Here is a 15,965-nt window from a genome sequence, read left to right on the forward strand (position 1 = left end):
TTATTAAAACGAAATGTCAAAAGTAATAGATAGCACAGTCCGTTGAAGCGAGAAAATGTTGTACTTTCAAGAACGGTTAAATTTCAGGTATTTAACGGAGAAAAGGTTCAAATATGTAGAGAGCAATTTGAAGAGCAATGTTGTAGAATTAACTCACTCTGTGGTTAGCCATGAATTGTGTCCAAGATGACGTCTCGACGAAATTTTCCTCGTGATCGTTATGACCTTGCAGTTTTCATGAAACGGATACGTGTGAGAGAGGGAAAGGTAGCGACGGTACGATGTTTTAACGTTAAAGATGAATAATCATCCAAGACTGGAACACATAAATAGATTAAGAATATAATCAAACGAACTATATAAATTACGGAACGGTGTGACAGAATAAAGACTCTCATAGATCCTTTCGTAAGGAACATGTGGTGCCAATGCAAGCAGAATAAGTTCATCAATACCATAAATTTCGCTGCATTTTTGTGCGGAACCGTTGTTCAGGCTAAAGAGAAATCCTGTATCTTGTCTGATGGCCTTTTTCAAGTTGTTGTTTATAGTTGTTAAAAGTTATGTTTCTCATGAGCGTGTCTTTTGGAAAAAAAACTATTCGAATTGGTTTAGAAGTATGTTTGCCTTTTCTGTGTTTTCGTCAACGAGAGTTCCATTTTGTTTCATTGCTGGAATGCCAATGTTTTTAACGCAAGAATGGTTTTGTGTTGTTCTCTTGTAAACCTTGTTTTAATGGTGTTGTTTATATAGTTTTGATTATATCTGTTTTATTAAATTCTTTATTGTTTTAATTTCTTGGTATGATTAGAAAGTATTATTTTGGATTTTAACATTCGGCCTAGATTTCTGATGAGGCACAGCAGTGATTAACTGGATGAGCATACACATACCGTTGTCGGGGGTAGTTTGTCGGATAATTGTAAATATTGCGATGGTGAGGTTTAACCATGGTTTCCAAACCTTTCTTGTTTAAAGGGGGATAAAACCGTAAGGTAGAGGAAAACATACAACAATATTGCTGCTCAATAGAAAACAGAAAACACTAACAAAAGTCCACAAAACACTACTGTAAACTAATGCTGTCAAGAAAAGTGCACACCAGTCATATTTAAGTCGTTGCATTTATTATAAAATTTAAACATCAAAAGACCTTCCCTTTATATCTAAATCGAAAAGTTAAGTTCTTTAGCTATTTTCTTTATACCAATTATAAATAAAAAAATCAAATTTCCTGTTTTATGGTCGTTATATCGTTTACAATATTTTTCATTTTATCTTAACTTTTGTATTTTGTACACATTCATTCCCTAAATTTTGTAGTGCAGACTATTCATTTTTGACATGTCCTCTGTCTGGTTATTTTCCCTCAGTTTCTAGTATTACCATTCAATTTCAAATTCCTCCTGCAATCCATCCTCCACCTCCTATCCGACGAAAGTAATAGTAATAAAATGATGCAATTTTTTACAATATATATGTAGGACTCGGAACCGCGATGGTACCCCGAACCGCGATGGTCACGCTGAAGTGCGATGGTCTACGCTGAAGTGCGATGGTTAACACGCTGAAGAGCGATGGTGACATTGTGACGTTAACTTGTTGATATTTACGCTGAAGTGCGATGGTGGTTACGCTGTAGTGCGATGGCCAACCTAAGAATTTGTGTAAAAGCAAAATGTATATGAGCTGTTTCATTAAAAAAAAACACCAATAAGATTTGACAAAATAAGCTGCTATAGCCTCTAATTTGGAAGATGGTTTAATATCTGTTTAGATCATACCAAAGACTTTTATTTAAGTTTTAATCTAATTTTCTAATTCTCCCATTCTCCTTTTAGCACGCAAGAGTATGGAATAAGGTTTTGAAGGGGGAAAAAAAGATTCAGCGTGTAGGTCTTTATAATAGTACTAAGAAGTGTATATATCATTTACAGAGGCGGATTTAGGGGGGGGGACAGGGGACCCGATCCCCCTTTTCTGTGGCTTATATATATAGGGAATCACTGAAGCATGACTGGAGCGGACCCCCTCTTAGGCAGTCAGCGGGCCTCCGCTTGTGAAAATTTCTGGATCCGCCACTGATTTACTTAAATATTATGATAAAACTTAGTAATTGTTCACAACAATTCTTCATCAGTTTATATATACCTGATGACGAAACAGTATTCACGAAGTAAAATACCGCCAAGGAAATATATGCTTCACTGATAGCGAGGCTTGTCAATTATTTCACGAAAAATAAAAGAACAGAATAATCAATTGGGAAGTACACATAGGGTTTAGTCAGGTTAATTTCTGTCTAACATGTTGTAGACCATTAACACTGAAACCATAAAAAAAACCAAGACTAGAGCGATTGTGTTCTCTTTCAAAACTAAATTTATCTCGTGGAATAAAAAAACATTATATGAACTTAAATTGGTATTAACCAGTATATAAATCAGAGATAAACGTCGTAATGTAACTAAACATCAGTAGGTAAAATATATTGGGATGCTAGAATATATAAAGAATAAAGAAATAACTTGAAATAGCAAAAACATTGAAACATTGCTAATACTTTTTTATTTACTTATTTTTTTTTATTAAATTGCCCACATAAAATCATGTGCCGATTACGTAAAGATGAATTAGGAGATAACTGTATTGTATTTTAAGCTCCGACGGCATCAATTGGGGATTTGATGGTCGCAAATTAAGTTTACTGGCGACGCGTTAAACGTTAAAACATGCATTTAAAATCTGTCATATGCCGTCTGCGCTTGCGCGTACGTCCGATAGCATCAATTGTCAATTGATGCCATGTAAATAAGTGACGTTATCCAATCAAAATGAACGTTACAAACGTTGTTGCATTAGAATTAAGATTAGTATACTGTATTTGTCGTACAAAAAGTCAGTGGAATAATTCAGAATACTGGTTATCACATTTGGTGACCACGTTCATCTTTCAGACGCTTTGCTGCCTAAAATGTTTAAACATATGTTTGTAACGTTTAAAACTGTTCGGGACTTGAATCGTTCGTTTCATTCCCCCCGTACTTTCCTTTATTAGCATGAAACTTTCATCTACAAAACCTATTCTCCTGCCTGCGAATCCATGTTGTATTTTGAAAACGTCACATTATTCAAACGTCATATGATACACAAAACCATCGCACTTCAGCGAAAGGACCATCGTACTTCGGCGTGGACCATCGCACTTCAGCGTGACCATCGCACTTCAGCGTCCCCATCGCACCTCCGAGTCCTACATATATTCCTTATAAATATCTCAATGATACTCGAAGACAAAACGTTTAAAAAAAAAAGGAAATGAAAGGGTGATATAAACCAAGAATGACAAAAAAAGTCCACCAGCAGAGTTACATGTATCTACCAAGTTGTATTGTTTTCCAAGTTGCAGCAACTTAAAGAACTTTTTTGTCAACTGTTTATATTTCGAGTTCCTAAAATTGCAGTCTTGTACATTGTTGGGAAACATATTTTCATACACATTCGACGATAAGAAAATAAGATGATACGCTGTTAATGCAACAGACGCAACTATCCCTCAAACGACGTGGAAATATAAGCACCTGATTTTTCAGGTCGGGCCTGAAAAGAATAAGCAGACGTCATACTGTAATTCAAAAGCCCTCTTCTTGTGTCGTTCTTGTATTGTACTAGTTCGCTAGTTTGTATTACTTTGAACCATATTTTGGGGGATTTTGGCCCCTGCGTTTCTTGTCGTTGATCGTCATACTTATTTTGTAACATGTTATAACATGAATTCAATACACATGTTAATGTTTGTTTAAAAAATGTGAATTTCTGTTTATTCTGAACAACGATATGGTGTTTTTCTATCTAAGAGAGACAACGTTTTTTCAAATCAAGAAATATCATAAGATCTGTATTTCAAATATTTCCCCCCTTTACAAACATGTGTAATAGTTACATGTATAAGTAATTGACTTTCGTTGAAGAAATGTTGGAAAGTATCAACATGTTTTGCAAATTGCAAACTTGATGTGCTATTGAAGTTGCTGTACAAATGAATACATTTGATGATGTAGACAAAATATGAATAAGGCTAGTTCACACAAAGTTCAAATATTATCTTAAACTAATATCTACGCCAGAGATGCGTTTACCCTCCATAAATCTTTGCAATTGGCAAAACTAAAAAAAGGAATTATTTTTCAAGATCATTAACGTTTATAATCCTGTATCGATTAACACTTAATGGTGACTGTATTATGCGAATGTTTCATACTTGTTTTGCTTGGCTTTATCTTAATAGTACAAACAAAATATTTATCCCATTGCAGAATAGTTAACATATATAATATTTGTCTTCCTTACTCTCCAGAGAACAAGAAAACTGTTCGGCTTCTGTAAGACATAATAGTGTTCTGTGAAAAAGTTATAGAATTTTGGTATTTAATAATTTTAAAGGTCCATTGCCATGAAATATTGTCCCTTAAGTGGACAGATTTTTACTACAAAAGTTATGAAATAGTGTCCTCCCACAGGATAATTTTCGATGAGTCTTATGTAGACGAAACGCGCGTCTGGCGTATAAAATTATAATCCTGGTACTTTTGATAACTGTTCATAGTTGTGTCCTCCAAGGGAAGTAATATAAAGGTCATAAATTTTTTTTATTATACTTTTAATAGAATCAGAACGATTGAGTAGAAATTAATTAATATCAACAAACAAATAATGGGAGGAAGTCAATATAGAGTCATTTAGTAGTTCTACGAAATACCCAGCTAATGCTAATGATAATGACAGAAGACAATAAGAAACAAGTGTGTAAAATATAAAATAAAATGCGAAGAACTTTACAATCTTTATTATAAGAAGAGGGCAAAAGCAAATATTGAATTGTGGTATTAAATAATGTCCATTGGCATGAAATATGTTCTCCTTAAGGTGGTATGGGAGTCTAAAATAAAAATGATAGAATTTGTTCCTACTTTGCCAAAACGTAGTATCTATTGATATAAGTTGAAAAATATAATAAAATTGATAGGTCACCGCGCATTTTCTCAAGCTAGAGGACGTGACATAATAGCACATTTTGTATGGATTAAACAGGAAAAAACACCATTTTGTGATTAAAAACTAAACAAAATGATAGAATTGTTAAATACTTAAGGAAAAGATAGCTTTCAGACAATGATTTGAGAATATCAAAAGAAAAGATGGGTCACCGTACGTTTTTTCCGGCTAAAATACAAAATAGGAAAATTCCATGTAGAACTCTTCAGAAAATGCAACGTTTTAGAGTTTCCTCCCCTTAAAGTTACAATTTAAATTTTTTTTTAATACAACCAAAAATATCAATTTTTGCAAAAATATTAATATTTTAGGTTATATTCTCATAAATTGGTTCTTTTAAATGAAAATTCACATTAAATATCTGCATTCCTGCATCAAATTTTGCTAACTTGATAGAAAATCTGGACCTTTGTTTCTCTGTTTTTTACAATCAAAGATGGAGGAAGACACCCATACATGTACCACCTTAATAGACATAATTTTACAGCAAAAGTCATTATATATGATCCACCCACAGAACAAGTTTTCGTTGTTATTGTTATCAAATTGTGTCCACCAAGGAAAATAATATTGAACAGCATCTGTTACTTGTTTGAATTTAAATCATTATACATGTATATATTACAAAAATATAAATGAGAATATAAGGATGGTATGAGTGCCAATAAGACAACTTTCTGTCAAAGTAACGATGTATTAAAAGTTAGCAAATTACAGGTTAAAATACGTCCAGTAATAACAAGGCAGTTCATATTATTCAATACTTTAATCATATCAAAACATTTCCTAGCTGACAATAATGTCCTGTGAAAAATATGTCCACCTGGACAGAATTATAATAGTATTAAATAATGCATGTTCATGAACACTTTTTCATACCTGAGTACATATTTTCATATGAAATTGTGACCAGGACACATTAAAATAAGTAAATATTGTCCATGGACAGTATTTACTATGAAATAACGTACGATGGACATGGACATTACTTCATGTGGGACATTATTAAATCCTACACATCAACCATCAGGTCATCTGGCGGTCATACATGTTTTCACCAAATAGTATACAATACATTCGCAAACATTTTTGAATATACACCAATTCAATGTGCATGGCTAAAGATGATCTTAACAAAGACCGGCCAAATGATGCCAAAGGGAGAATTTAAATAATGATGACATTTATGGGCGTTTTTCAATAAAAGTGTACATTTCAGACCTAAAAGAATGGAGAATCACCTTGACTAAAATTTTATTTCAAGAGTTATTTTGAATACCTCTATTATAGAATCTTAAATACTCTTTAAAATTATATTATTTTCATAATTTATGTACTGTTTCATAGGGGACATTTGTCCACTTTACGAAACTGCTTCTAAACGCACATCTTATAATTGCATTTTAATTTCTCCTATAGACATTTCAGTTTGTTTTACTTTATATTATATACTAGAAAAATCTCATTTTTTTCTGAATTGGAGAACCATTTTTTATCGATAACGATTAGACAGTACTTCACATATGAAGGTACAACTCATTTTACGTAGTGGACATTTTGATGCGTTTCGTAGTTGACAAAAGCGTTTCGTAGTGGACAACCCTATTCAATGTTGACAAAAACATACTGAAAATTACATAAAGCTAACCCTTGTTATTTGTTTTGCACGAATATAATTAAAAAAAGAGTAAAAAAAGACTGCATGGTAGTGATAGTGTCCACTACGAAACGTGTTTCTCCCATACTTGTTTCGTAGATGACCGTTTCTTAGTGGAAATATTTACATGTCTTATTCCCACAATCTCTATATTGCAATAGTAACAAAAATGATGCTATCATCATCAAAGCACGTACTAAGCTGCACTCTGATATTTTTTTTCATAATTTTAAAACCAGATACTGAAGGAGATTTGATTCGCAGCGGACATTAACAAAAATACGGTATCACTCTGGTCCATTTGACGTGCTCAATTTTATTTTGGCAGCAATTTAACTGCCGTTATAAAAGCATCACTTCTTTTATAAGACCCTAATGTTTATATCTATAGCAAACATTGATTATATTAAACTGTTAGCAAAATTTAATGACTTTGTTTCGTAGTGAACATTTTGTCAGGAATGCTAGGGACAAACCTTCTAAAATTTAAAATCCTTTGTCAAAAGCTATTTATTAAAATATGTTGGCTCTAAACATACTTTTGAATAATTTTAAAAAGAACTTATTTCTCTTTTTTTTTTACAATATTTTAGAGTATGAATGTTGAACAGGAGGTCTAGGGACATGCCATTTTGGTTATTTTGAACCATTCAGGAATCGATATCTTATTATTCCCTCTAAAAATATTATGTTTCTTCGCTTAAAAATGTTAAATTTATTCAATATATATACTGACTGCACAAAAAAAATTCTTGTAAAGTTCAAACACATTTTTTGAAAAGTGGCTAGGACAAGAAATCACGTTTTTTTTTTAATTGAAAACGCCCATAAGGTGGCATTTATATTCCATTGAGAACAAATGTTGTTATCAATATAACAAAATTTCACCTACAAATATCTGAATTTGGTTGGGTTTGAACGTAATTTGGCCAACTGAGGCAGTTTTTGACTCTGATGTGCTAATTTTAAAATAATTTCTTCTTTAAAACTAAAAGACGGATATTTTGAAATTTTGAAAAGAAATATAATTAGGAAATTCTCGTCACAAGATTTAAATTTTATTTCTGATCGAACAAAAACATGACAAGCAGAGGCAGACATTAATTTTGATTGATAATTTTTTTCAATCATGAAGGTTACTGGTCTTGAGCATGTATGAAATATTTGGTTCAAAGCTTTTTCTGTTTCAATAGTTATGGTGCTTGATACGACAAAGTGCAAGGCAGAAGGTACATGTACCAAGGTGACGGGATATTCAAAACTCATAAGTCGAAAATAAACTGTCAACACCATGTCGTTCAATTCCATTTATGCGCTAATGTATATCACATTTCGAAAAATCTCACTTAAAATTGTTTTTATATATATTTTCCACCGAAGTATTTCTCAACAAAGTCAGTTTTTCGTAAAAAAGAAATCATGGAATAAGAAAATGTTAGCAGAATATAACACATATAACTCTGTGAGTTGTACTGCGTCAATTTAACTCATACCAATGGCAATGGCACCTCTCAAAACGGCAAACCCAACGTCTTTCGGTATTATTATGTTTGTATCATCATCATGAAACAATTGTTTAATCCGCAGCTGTATTATTTCTGATTGTATTATGCCACCAGTTATGATGATATTAGATAACGATCCCATCCTTTCCATTTCAGTTACTCGGTTTACATGATATTTGATCTCTTGGATTGGAATGTCAAAAATTTTATGCAAGACAGGCAGGCTGATTTTTAGCTTATCATAAGTAGGACAGTTAAGTGAATCGGAAAGATTCGATTGACATACCAATTCTGAAAACATTTTGCCTGTTTCATTGTATAGAACATTCAGTAAATCCATCGGTAGTTCTATGATCATATATTTTCTCTGTACTTCAGATCCAAAACAAATTTTCCGAAAAAGGTATTCCAACCAATTTTTTCTTTCTTCTGGATGTTCATTACAGTACTGTCGGAATACACGATTTCCAACAATATCTATGAAGATTTCTTCAAAGGCATCTTGAATTTGGGGCCATCCTACAGCTGGACAACTTGAATTCAGTTGAATCTTCAATGACTGATCGTCCTGCACTTCATATACGCAGACGTCAAAAGATCCACCTGTCAAAATTATTCACATTTAAAACATTTTTAATATAAACAAAAGATATAAAGATCAAATATATAATTCGATCTTTATATCTTTTTTTATATTAAATGCACGCATTCTTTTCTTATAATTAGATATAATAAAAAAAAATCCCTAGAGTGAAACGAGTTTTATCGCAATTTTAATAATATCGAAAATGTTTGAACCAATGCATGCATAAATGTTCCAGACCATGAGTATTTGAACCGTATGCGTACGGTCTGGACCGTATACGTATACTCCTACGGTCCGACCATACGCGTACGGTCGGACCGTATGAGTATACGCGTATGGTCCAGTACGAGCTGACCATACATGTTATTTATATCATATGGGTTAAATTTAAACAAACATTTATCACAATCTTTATTTTTAGTTTTACAAATTGTTATTATTACAATTACTAGTAGATGGATAAAATGAACAAACGAACAATTGAAATTAAATATTTGTTTAATTGTATATCTGAATCCTGTTTTGGTACTCTCGCCCAAGGTGGTACTTGCTACCACAAGTAACGTAATATTGTTTTCGTTTACATGTTTGCAGTTCATGTATGTTCCTTTGCATTTGCATATTTTTTTGTAAAGTTGCTAAATATTCAAAAACGATTGTCCTCCCACCTTATGTTTACTTATGATATCTTCAATTTCAGTGATTGGCGCAATCGTATGTTTTATTTTTGGGGCAAATGATACCATGTAATTTTTGAAACATGTGGCGCAAACGTAGGATTGGAGAAAAAAAGTTGTTGCGCAAAAGGACGCATTTTTGGCGCAAACGGATCTCTACCAAATTGACATGTGTAAAACTATTCTAACGGAAAAACCAACTGTCTAATCTATATAAAAATGAGAAACGAGAAACACGTATATGAACCACATCAACAAGCGACAACTACTGAACATCAGATTCCTGACTTATGACAAGTGCAAACAAATGCAGCGAGTTAAACGTACGGTGACCTGTAATTGTTACTAGAAATTTCTGTGTCATTTGGTCTCTTGTGGAGAGTTGTCAATGGCATTCATACCAAATCTTCTTTTTATATACAATGTACTGATAAGGACAAATTGTAGTATTTACGTTTCATTTATAACTTTCAAATTTTAGAATGTTTAGTAATACTATTATTAATCGTATCTAACTCATCCTTTGCTTTTGAATACTGCAGATTGGTTGTTAATGTTATGTTAAACATAATTTTTAACCTGTTACATTTTGATGGCTATTATTCGTTTGTTTCTCTGTCCTATATTTTCTCCCATTTATCTGTTTATTTTATTGTAACCCTGTCGTGTAATGTTGTCATTTTGGTGTTATAATTAACACTGCCATTAAAGCGGAAGGTTTGGCATGCCTCAAAACCAGGTTCAACCCACCATTATTTCATAAAATGCCCTGTACCAAGTCAGGAAAATGGCCATTGTTACATTATAGTTCGTTTCTGTGTGTGTTATATTTCTCTGTTGTGTAGTAGTTCTCTAATATTTGATACGTTTCCCCAGTTTTAGTTTGTAACCCTGATTTGTTTTTTTCCTTATCGATTTATGAATTTTGAACAGCGGTATACTACTGTTGCCTTTAATAATGTCGGTTTTGTTAGCTCTTTAAAGTTTGCATTAAGTTTGGGATTTTTCTAATACTCTTTCCTCGAGCATCATTGAAGAAACATTAAAAATACACATATCGTAATATACATCTGGTGCAGTAAAATTTGTACCATTCATATTATTGTACTAAGATGAGCGCTTACTTGCTATTGCTATTGTATCTAGTAATTGAACTTACTTCCTAAATCTAATATCAACACTCTTGCGCCACATTGAATAGTTGGCATACCAATTTCACTTCTACATAAAGCTACAGTTGCATCTGTTTCGGTCACTACCAGTAAATGTTCCTCTGATATTCCTGCCTATTGACAAAAAAACTCACAGATACAGAATGTATTACTGTCTAAATCAAAACCTCGCAAATAAAACAATTACAAATAAATATTCATAGCTCCAACGTGAATTCAAAAAGCGTAATTCCAAAAAAAAAAACGACAACATTAAATACTCGACTCAATCCCTAGGCGGATACAGGTGCCTGGGGGCCCGGGCCTCCCTTTCGTTGGAAAATTTGGTTGATTATATAGGGAATCACTCAAGCATGACTGGAGCGGCCCCCTTTTAGGTCAGCCAGCAGGCCCCCTTTATGAAAAGTTCTGGATCCGCCACTGCAATCAACCAACTCATAAACGAATGGAAAACAACTGTTATATTCCTGAAAACAAGTATTTTGTGAAGAATTATTTCTTGATGAATTAAGAAATGTATACTCCATACTCGGGTAAAGTTGATATTTTACAACAGTGCTTGAAAAAATTTGTATATCATCTTAGATTTTCCAACTTTTGTGCTCTGATGATGTTTGTTTTAAATATTTCTTTTCATCCACTTTAAATGTTTGAGGTATTTTGGAAAAAATCTAAATCGGAAATAAAAATCATATTTTAGTTTATTTTCTTACCTCAATTGCTGCATTAATCATAAGTTGTTGTGTTTCAACATGTGCTAATGGTGGTAATGTTATAATCCACCCTATTTTATCTTCAGACATGAGTACATTATTCATACACGTTTTGATTTGATCCTTAAAATATTTTATAGTTAGAGCATATATAAGAACTGCAGGTAGTTCTTTTTTGCAATCAAACGTCTTCATCTGTATTTCGGATTTAAAATCCTGTGTATAAAAATCATATAAAAAACATGAAATAGTATAATTCGACTCATTGTTATCACCTTCCAGTACAAAGAAATAAAATAATGTGTATTTCAAAGTTCTTATATAATTATCACATCTTTATTTATATTGTCAATAAACTACATATATATATTATTTTTATGTTGCGTATATCGCCAATCAATGTATTTGTTATATAAAGAAAGATCAGACTCATCTTGTCGAAAGTTTTATCGATGTTACATCTACATGTATTTTCTGTAACCTGTATATGACTCAACACCAAATATGATCTGTGATTTTTAAGTTATAATGACCTACAATCAGATATGCCACACAAGAAGGTATTGTTACATTGTAGAACTCCTAATTTCACCTCACATTATTACGGAATATCTATTAAATTCACGTTGTTTCTGTGTACTGTAGCTTGTTATACAGTGAAATTGTATAATTTTATGTCGCTAATTTCTTTAACACATGGATTTGAATATCCCTCTGACATTAAATAGATTTTCGTTGTTTCTTCATTGTTCATATGAGTATATCTATTAACTGCTACCAGGAAGATTACGCATCCCATTAACTACATAACTACATTTGTAATTGCAAACCTGTTACCACGAGACCAATTAGGTTTTACAAAAAAATGATAATTGGTTGCAATTGCCAGTTTTGCGTTTTTGAAATCAGATCTGTTTTTTATAAGTGACGACATGCTCTTAAATTAACGTGTCTACATATTTGAAGATCCCTGGCTTTCATTTGCTTTGGTTCGGAGATTACGATTACGAATATGGTAAATCAATTTAACCTTTGGAATAACACAACACATTAAAAAAATGAAAAATTCATGAAGTAGTTATAGATAAATCAGATCGATATTCACAAATTCACATGACGATAAATACATTTTAGATAAATTTAAAGACAAGTAAAATCAGTACGAGGCACACGTAAAAATACCAAAAAAATATCTTAATTCTGCGACATTGAGACAACTCTTCACATGAGACCAAATGACACATAAATTAACAACCATAGATCTCCATACGGCCTTCAACAATGAGCAAGGCTTTACACGGCCCCGAAATGACAAATGTAATACAATTCAAGCGAGGAAACTAACGGCCTAATTTATGTACACAATAGTGAGCGAAAAACAGATTTGTAACACAGCAACAAACGACAACCACTGATTTACAGGCATCTGACTTGGGACAAGTACATACAGAATGTGGAGGGGTTAAACAAGTTAGTGACCACCCATCCTCCTTATCATGGGACAGTGATGCAACAGAACAAAAGAAGAACAGTACAACACAATGATAAAAAAAACCACCAACCACTCAATTACAGACTCCTGACTTTGAACAGGAATATGTAGAATGTTAGCAGGCGACAAAACATCCACCTTACCTGGGTGATTGATGTAAAAGTACAACATATTAAGACAAACTCTATTCAGTTGAAAAAGGCTATCACGTCCACTTGTATTTTTATCCATCTGATGAGTTAAGCCTTTTTCAACTGATTTTTATAGTTCGTTCTTATGTTGTACTGTTACACGAACAAAAAACAGGTTAGTGGTGAGGGTTGGGATCCCGCTAACATGTTTAACCCCGCCACATTCTGTGTGTATGTGCCTGTCCCAAGTCAGGAGCCTGTAATTCAGTGGTTGTCGTTTGTTTATGTGTTACATTTTTTTTTTCGTTCATTTTTTGTACATAGTTTAGACCGTTTATTTTCTCGTTTGAATTATTTTACATTTTCATTTCGGGGCATTTATAGCTGATTATGCGGTATGGCCTTTGCTCATTGTTGAAGGCCGTACAGTGACCTATAGTTGTTAACTTCTGTGTCATTTTGGTCTCTTGTGGAGAGTTGTCTCATTAGCAATCATACCACATCTTCTTTTTTTATATTTACTCAATCAGATAAATACAAATAGAAATACATCTAACATAAACATAGAGTGAACGAGGCCGGGTACTTGTACATCCCAGCAACATAAAGACACTAAGTACAGATCTATGTAAAATCACACTTCTGTAGAGATTAAACTAATACCTATTACATACATGTACCTGTGATCGCGTAAGCATGGTCTTGAAATTTTTAAAATAGAACCAGCTATGAGATTTGCCCTCTTGCGTCAATAATCTATAATGATTTTCTGCGTTGTCTCCAAAGTATTTCAACTTTTTTCGGTGATTAAGAAGAACTGCTGTAGGTATTTTTATTTGAAGCTTTCCCTTGGTATAGCATTGCGGCGAAATAATACTATTTTGTTCAGAATCGTTGTTTAAACCTTTGTAAGAATAACAACATCCCGAAAAGAAAGTCCCAATCTCAATGGCAACCAACATAAGCATTTCATTAAATGACTGTTTAAGAACACTGAAAGAATAAACAGAATTTATATAATATAAGGATTATTTTTCTTTTATTCGTTGCAAAAAAAAAAATCTCTGAAAGTATTGCATTGTTTCTAGAAAATATCAAAATATCTTATAATTTAACAGATTTTTCATCATGGATTTCAAATAACATTTGTTACCAACGTTATACTATTAGTAGCTAAATTAATGACTTTTCAGGGCTAGACAAGAATGAAAACATTGACATATTTTATGAAAAAGCAAGAAGGAACATGTTACGGACATATTTTGATCTTAATAAATTTGTTTTAGAGAGGCGAAAGATACCAGAGGGACATTCAAACTTAAAAATTGAAAATTTACGGACAACGTAATCGCTAAAAGAAAAAGACAAACAGACAAACAATAATACATATAACACAAAATAGAATAAAAAAGAATAAGCAACACAAACCCCACAAAAAAACTGGGGGTGATTTCAGGTGCTCCATAAGGGTAGTCGGTTTATGTACCAAATGTGACACCCGTTGTGTTGCTCATGTTAGAACAAACCCGCTAATTAGTCCATAAAAAAATAGATACGACTTAAGGAACATAATAGCTTAATAGCTTCCATGTAAATAGCAACCGTCTATAAAGGAAACCATGATAGGATATACAATCCCGGCAAAATCGTATCAACTGGCAGATAAATACTCCGTATGTATGCGCTGCTGTAATGTTGCAACATATAAAAATGGAGAGTTCACAATTGGGAAGCTGACATCATCTCTTTTGTCGTAAAGTTTTGTTTTCAAACGACCTTCGTTGTCAATTTCTAGATTTAAGTCAAAATATGAGCCAGACTTAACTGTATTTGTTGTATCCTTTATCTCTAGTTTGATGGGATAGATGCGTTCAATATAGTCACCACATTTTAAATTATTTAGTGACAGAAAATCATGTTTATAGCGGAGAGTAAAGTAAAATGATACTTTTAATTTCTTTTCTTTCTTCCTTAGAAGTTTCTGTATGACCTCAGCCTCATAAGAATAAAGGAGTAAGTTAGCAAGAAGAGGGCACAGTGGGTTCCCAAGGGAATGCCGATAATTTGTTGAAAACCCGTCTTCCAAACGAAACAAATATGTTTGTCAATCAAGAAATCTTGATAATGTCAGTTTCAGAGAATTTTTTGTTTGAATCAGAGTTATTGTTTTTACAAAGTAGGAGGTATCCCTCCTTAAGACAAGCTACATGTATCTACGTCAATCATTCTTATTTTGTATGAAACAAAGCAATACCAACTCTTTCAATTTATCTTTTAGTTTGGAATGGAGATTAATTGTGTAAAGTGTAGAAAACTCAAAAGTTTTATACTTTTGCAAGATGAAAGAGTTTTGAATTGCATGTACTCTTAAAGATCTATGGAATATTTTAGTATCCACATCTGATTCACACCACCTCTAGAATAGGCAGTTTCACAATAACTTGAAGCCTAGGTTTGATTGCTGATACAAGTTATGTTAATACTTTAGAAAGAAGTTTCCTAGATCACTTGGAAGACCAAGAAGTATAACGTTGTTTGTAGGGACACACTTATTTTGTTTAGGTATCCAAACAGTGATGGAAGATCAAGTTCATCATCTTTGGTTGAAATTTAAAAGGAACACAGAAAAGACATATGATAACCCAGGGTTTTCCTCTTAAAGAAGTAACGTGGGGTATGCGTTGAGTTGCAAAATGAACTGTCAATACCTAATCCATTTATCAAGCAATACGTACAAATAGTTAAGATAGGAAAAGTGTTTTGCATCATTTGGGTCTTAAAGATTGACGTAGTATTGGTATTGATAGACTCATTAATATTTTTAATTCTGATTTGTATCAATAACCTCACAACATTAATGCATTCGAAAAGAGTATCTAGATCTTCTCTTCATGATTTTGATCAGATTGAAAAATACTTTTAAAACAGAAAAATATTCCTAAGCCCTCCAAAATAATGAGAGAATTCAAATGATTCC

At 32.7% G+C, this 15,965-nt stretch overlaps 1 protein-coding gene across 1 annotated transcript; it reads right to left on the bottom strand.

Moving 5' to 3' along the window:
* Positions 1 to 8,194: 8,194 nt before the first annotated feature.
* LOC139484016 (heat shock 70 kDa protein 12A-like) lies at positions 8,195 to 11,455 on the bottom strand. The gene is made up of 3 exons (XM_071267739.1): positions 11,366 to 11,455; positions 10,640 to 10,766; positions 8,195 to 8,820 (listed from the first exon to the last, which is right to left on the bottom strand). The coding sequence occupies exons 1-3, from the start codon at positions 11,453 to 11,455 to the stop codon at positions 8,195 to 8,197; spliced, it is 843 nt and encodes a 280-aa protein (XP_071123840.1).
* Positions 11,456 to 15,965: the final 4,510 nt, after the last annotated feature.

This window comes from Mytilus edulis, chromosome 8, assembly GCF_963676685.1.
Source record: "Mytilus edulis chromosome 8, xbMytEdul2.2, whole genome shotgun sequence".
NCBI classification, from domain to species: Eukaryota; Metazoa; Mollusca; class Bivalvia; order Mytilida; family Mytilidae; genus Mytilus; species Mytilus edulis.

What these genes read in the sequence shown, in the direction of transcription:
- LOC139484016 (XM_071267739.1), bottom strand. Translation starts at nt 11,455, where the DNA reads ATGTCTGAAGATAAAATAGGGTGGATTATAACATTACCACCATTAGCA. An exon ending in TGATTAATGCAGCAATTGAG is followed by an intron (nt 10,767 to 11,365) that starts GTAAGAAAATAA and finishes TTTTGTCAATAG; the next exon opens with GCAGGAATATCAGAGGAACA. An exon ending in GTTGATATTAGATTTAGGAA is followed by an intron (nt 8,821 to 10,639) that starts GTAAGTTCAATT and finishes TAATTTTGACAG; the next exon opens with GTGGATCTTTTGACGTCTGC.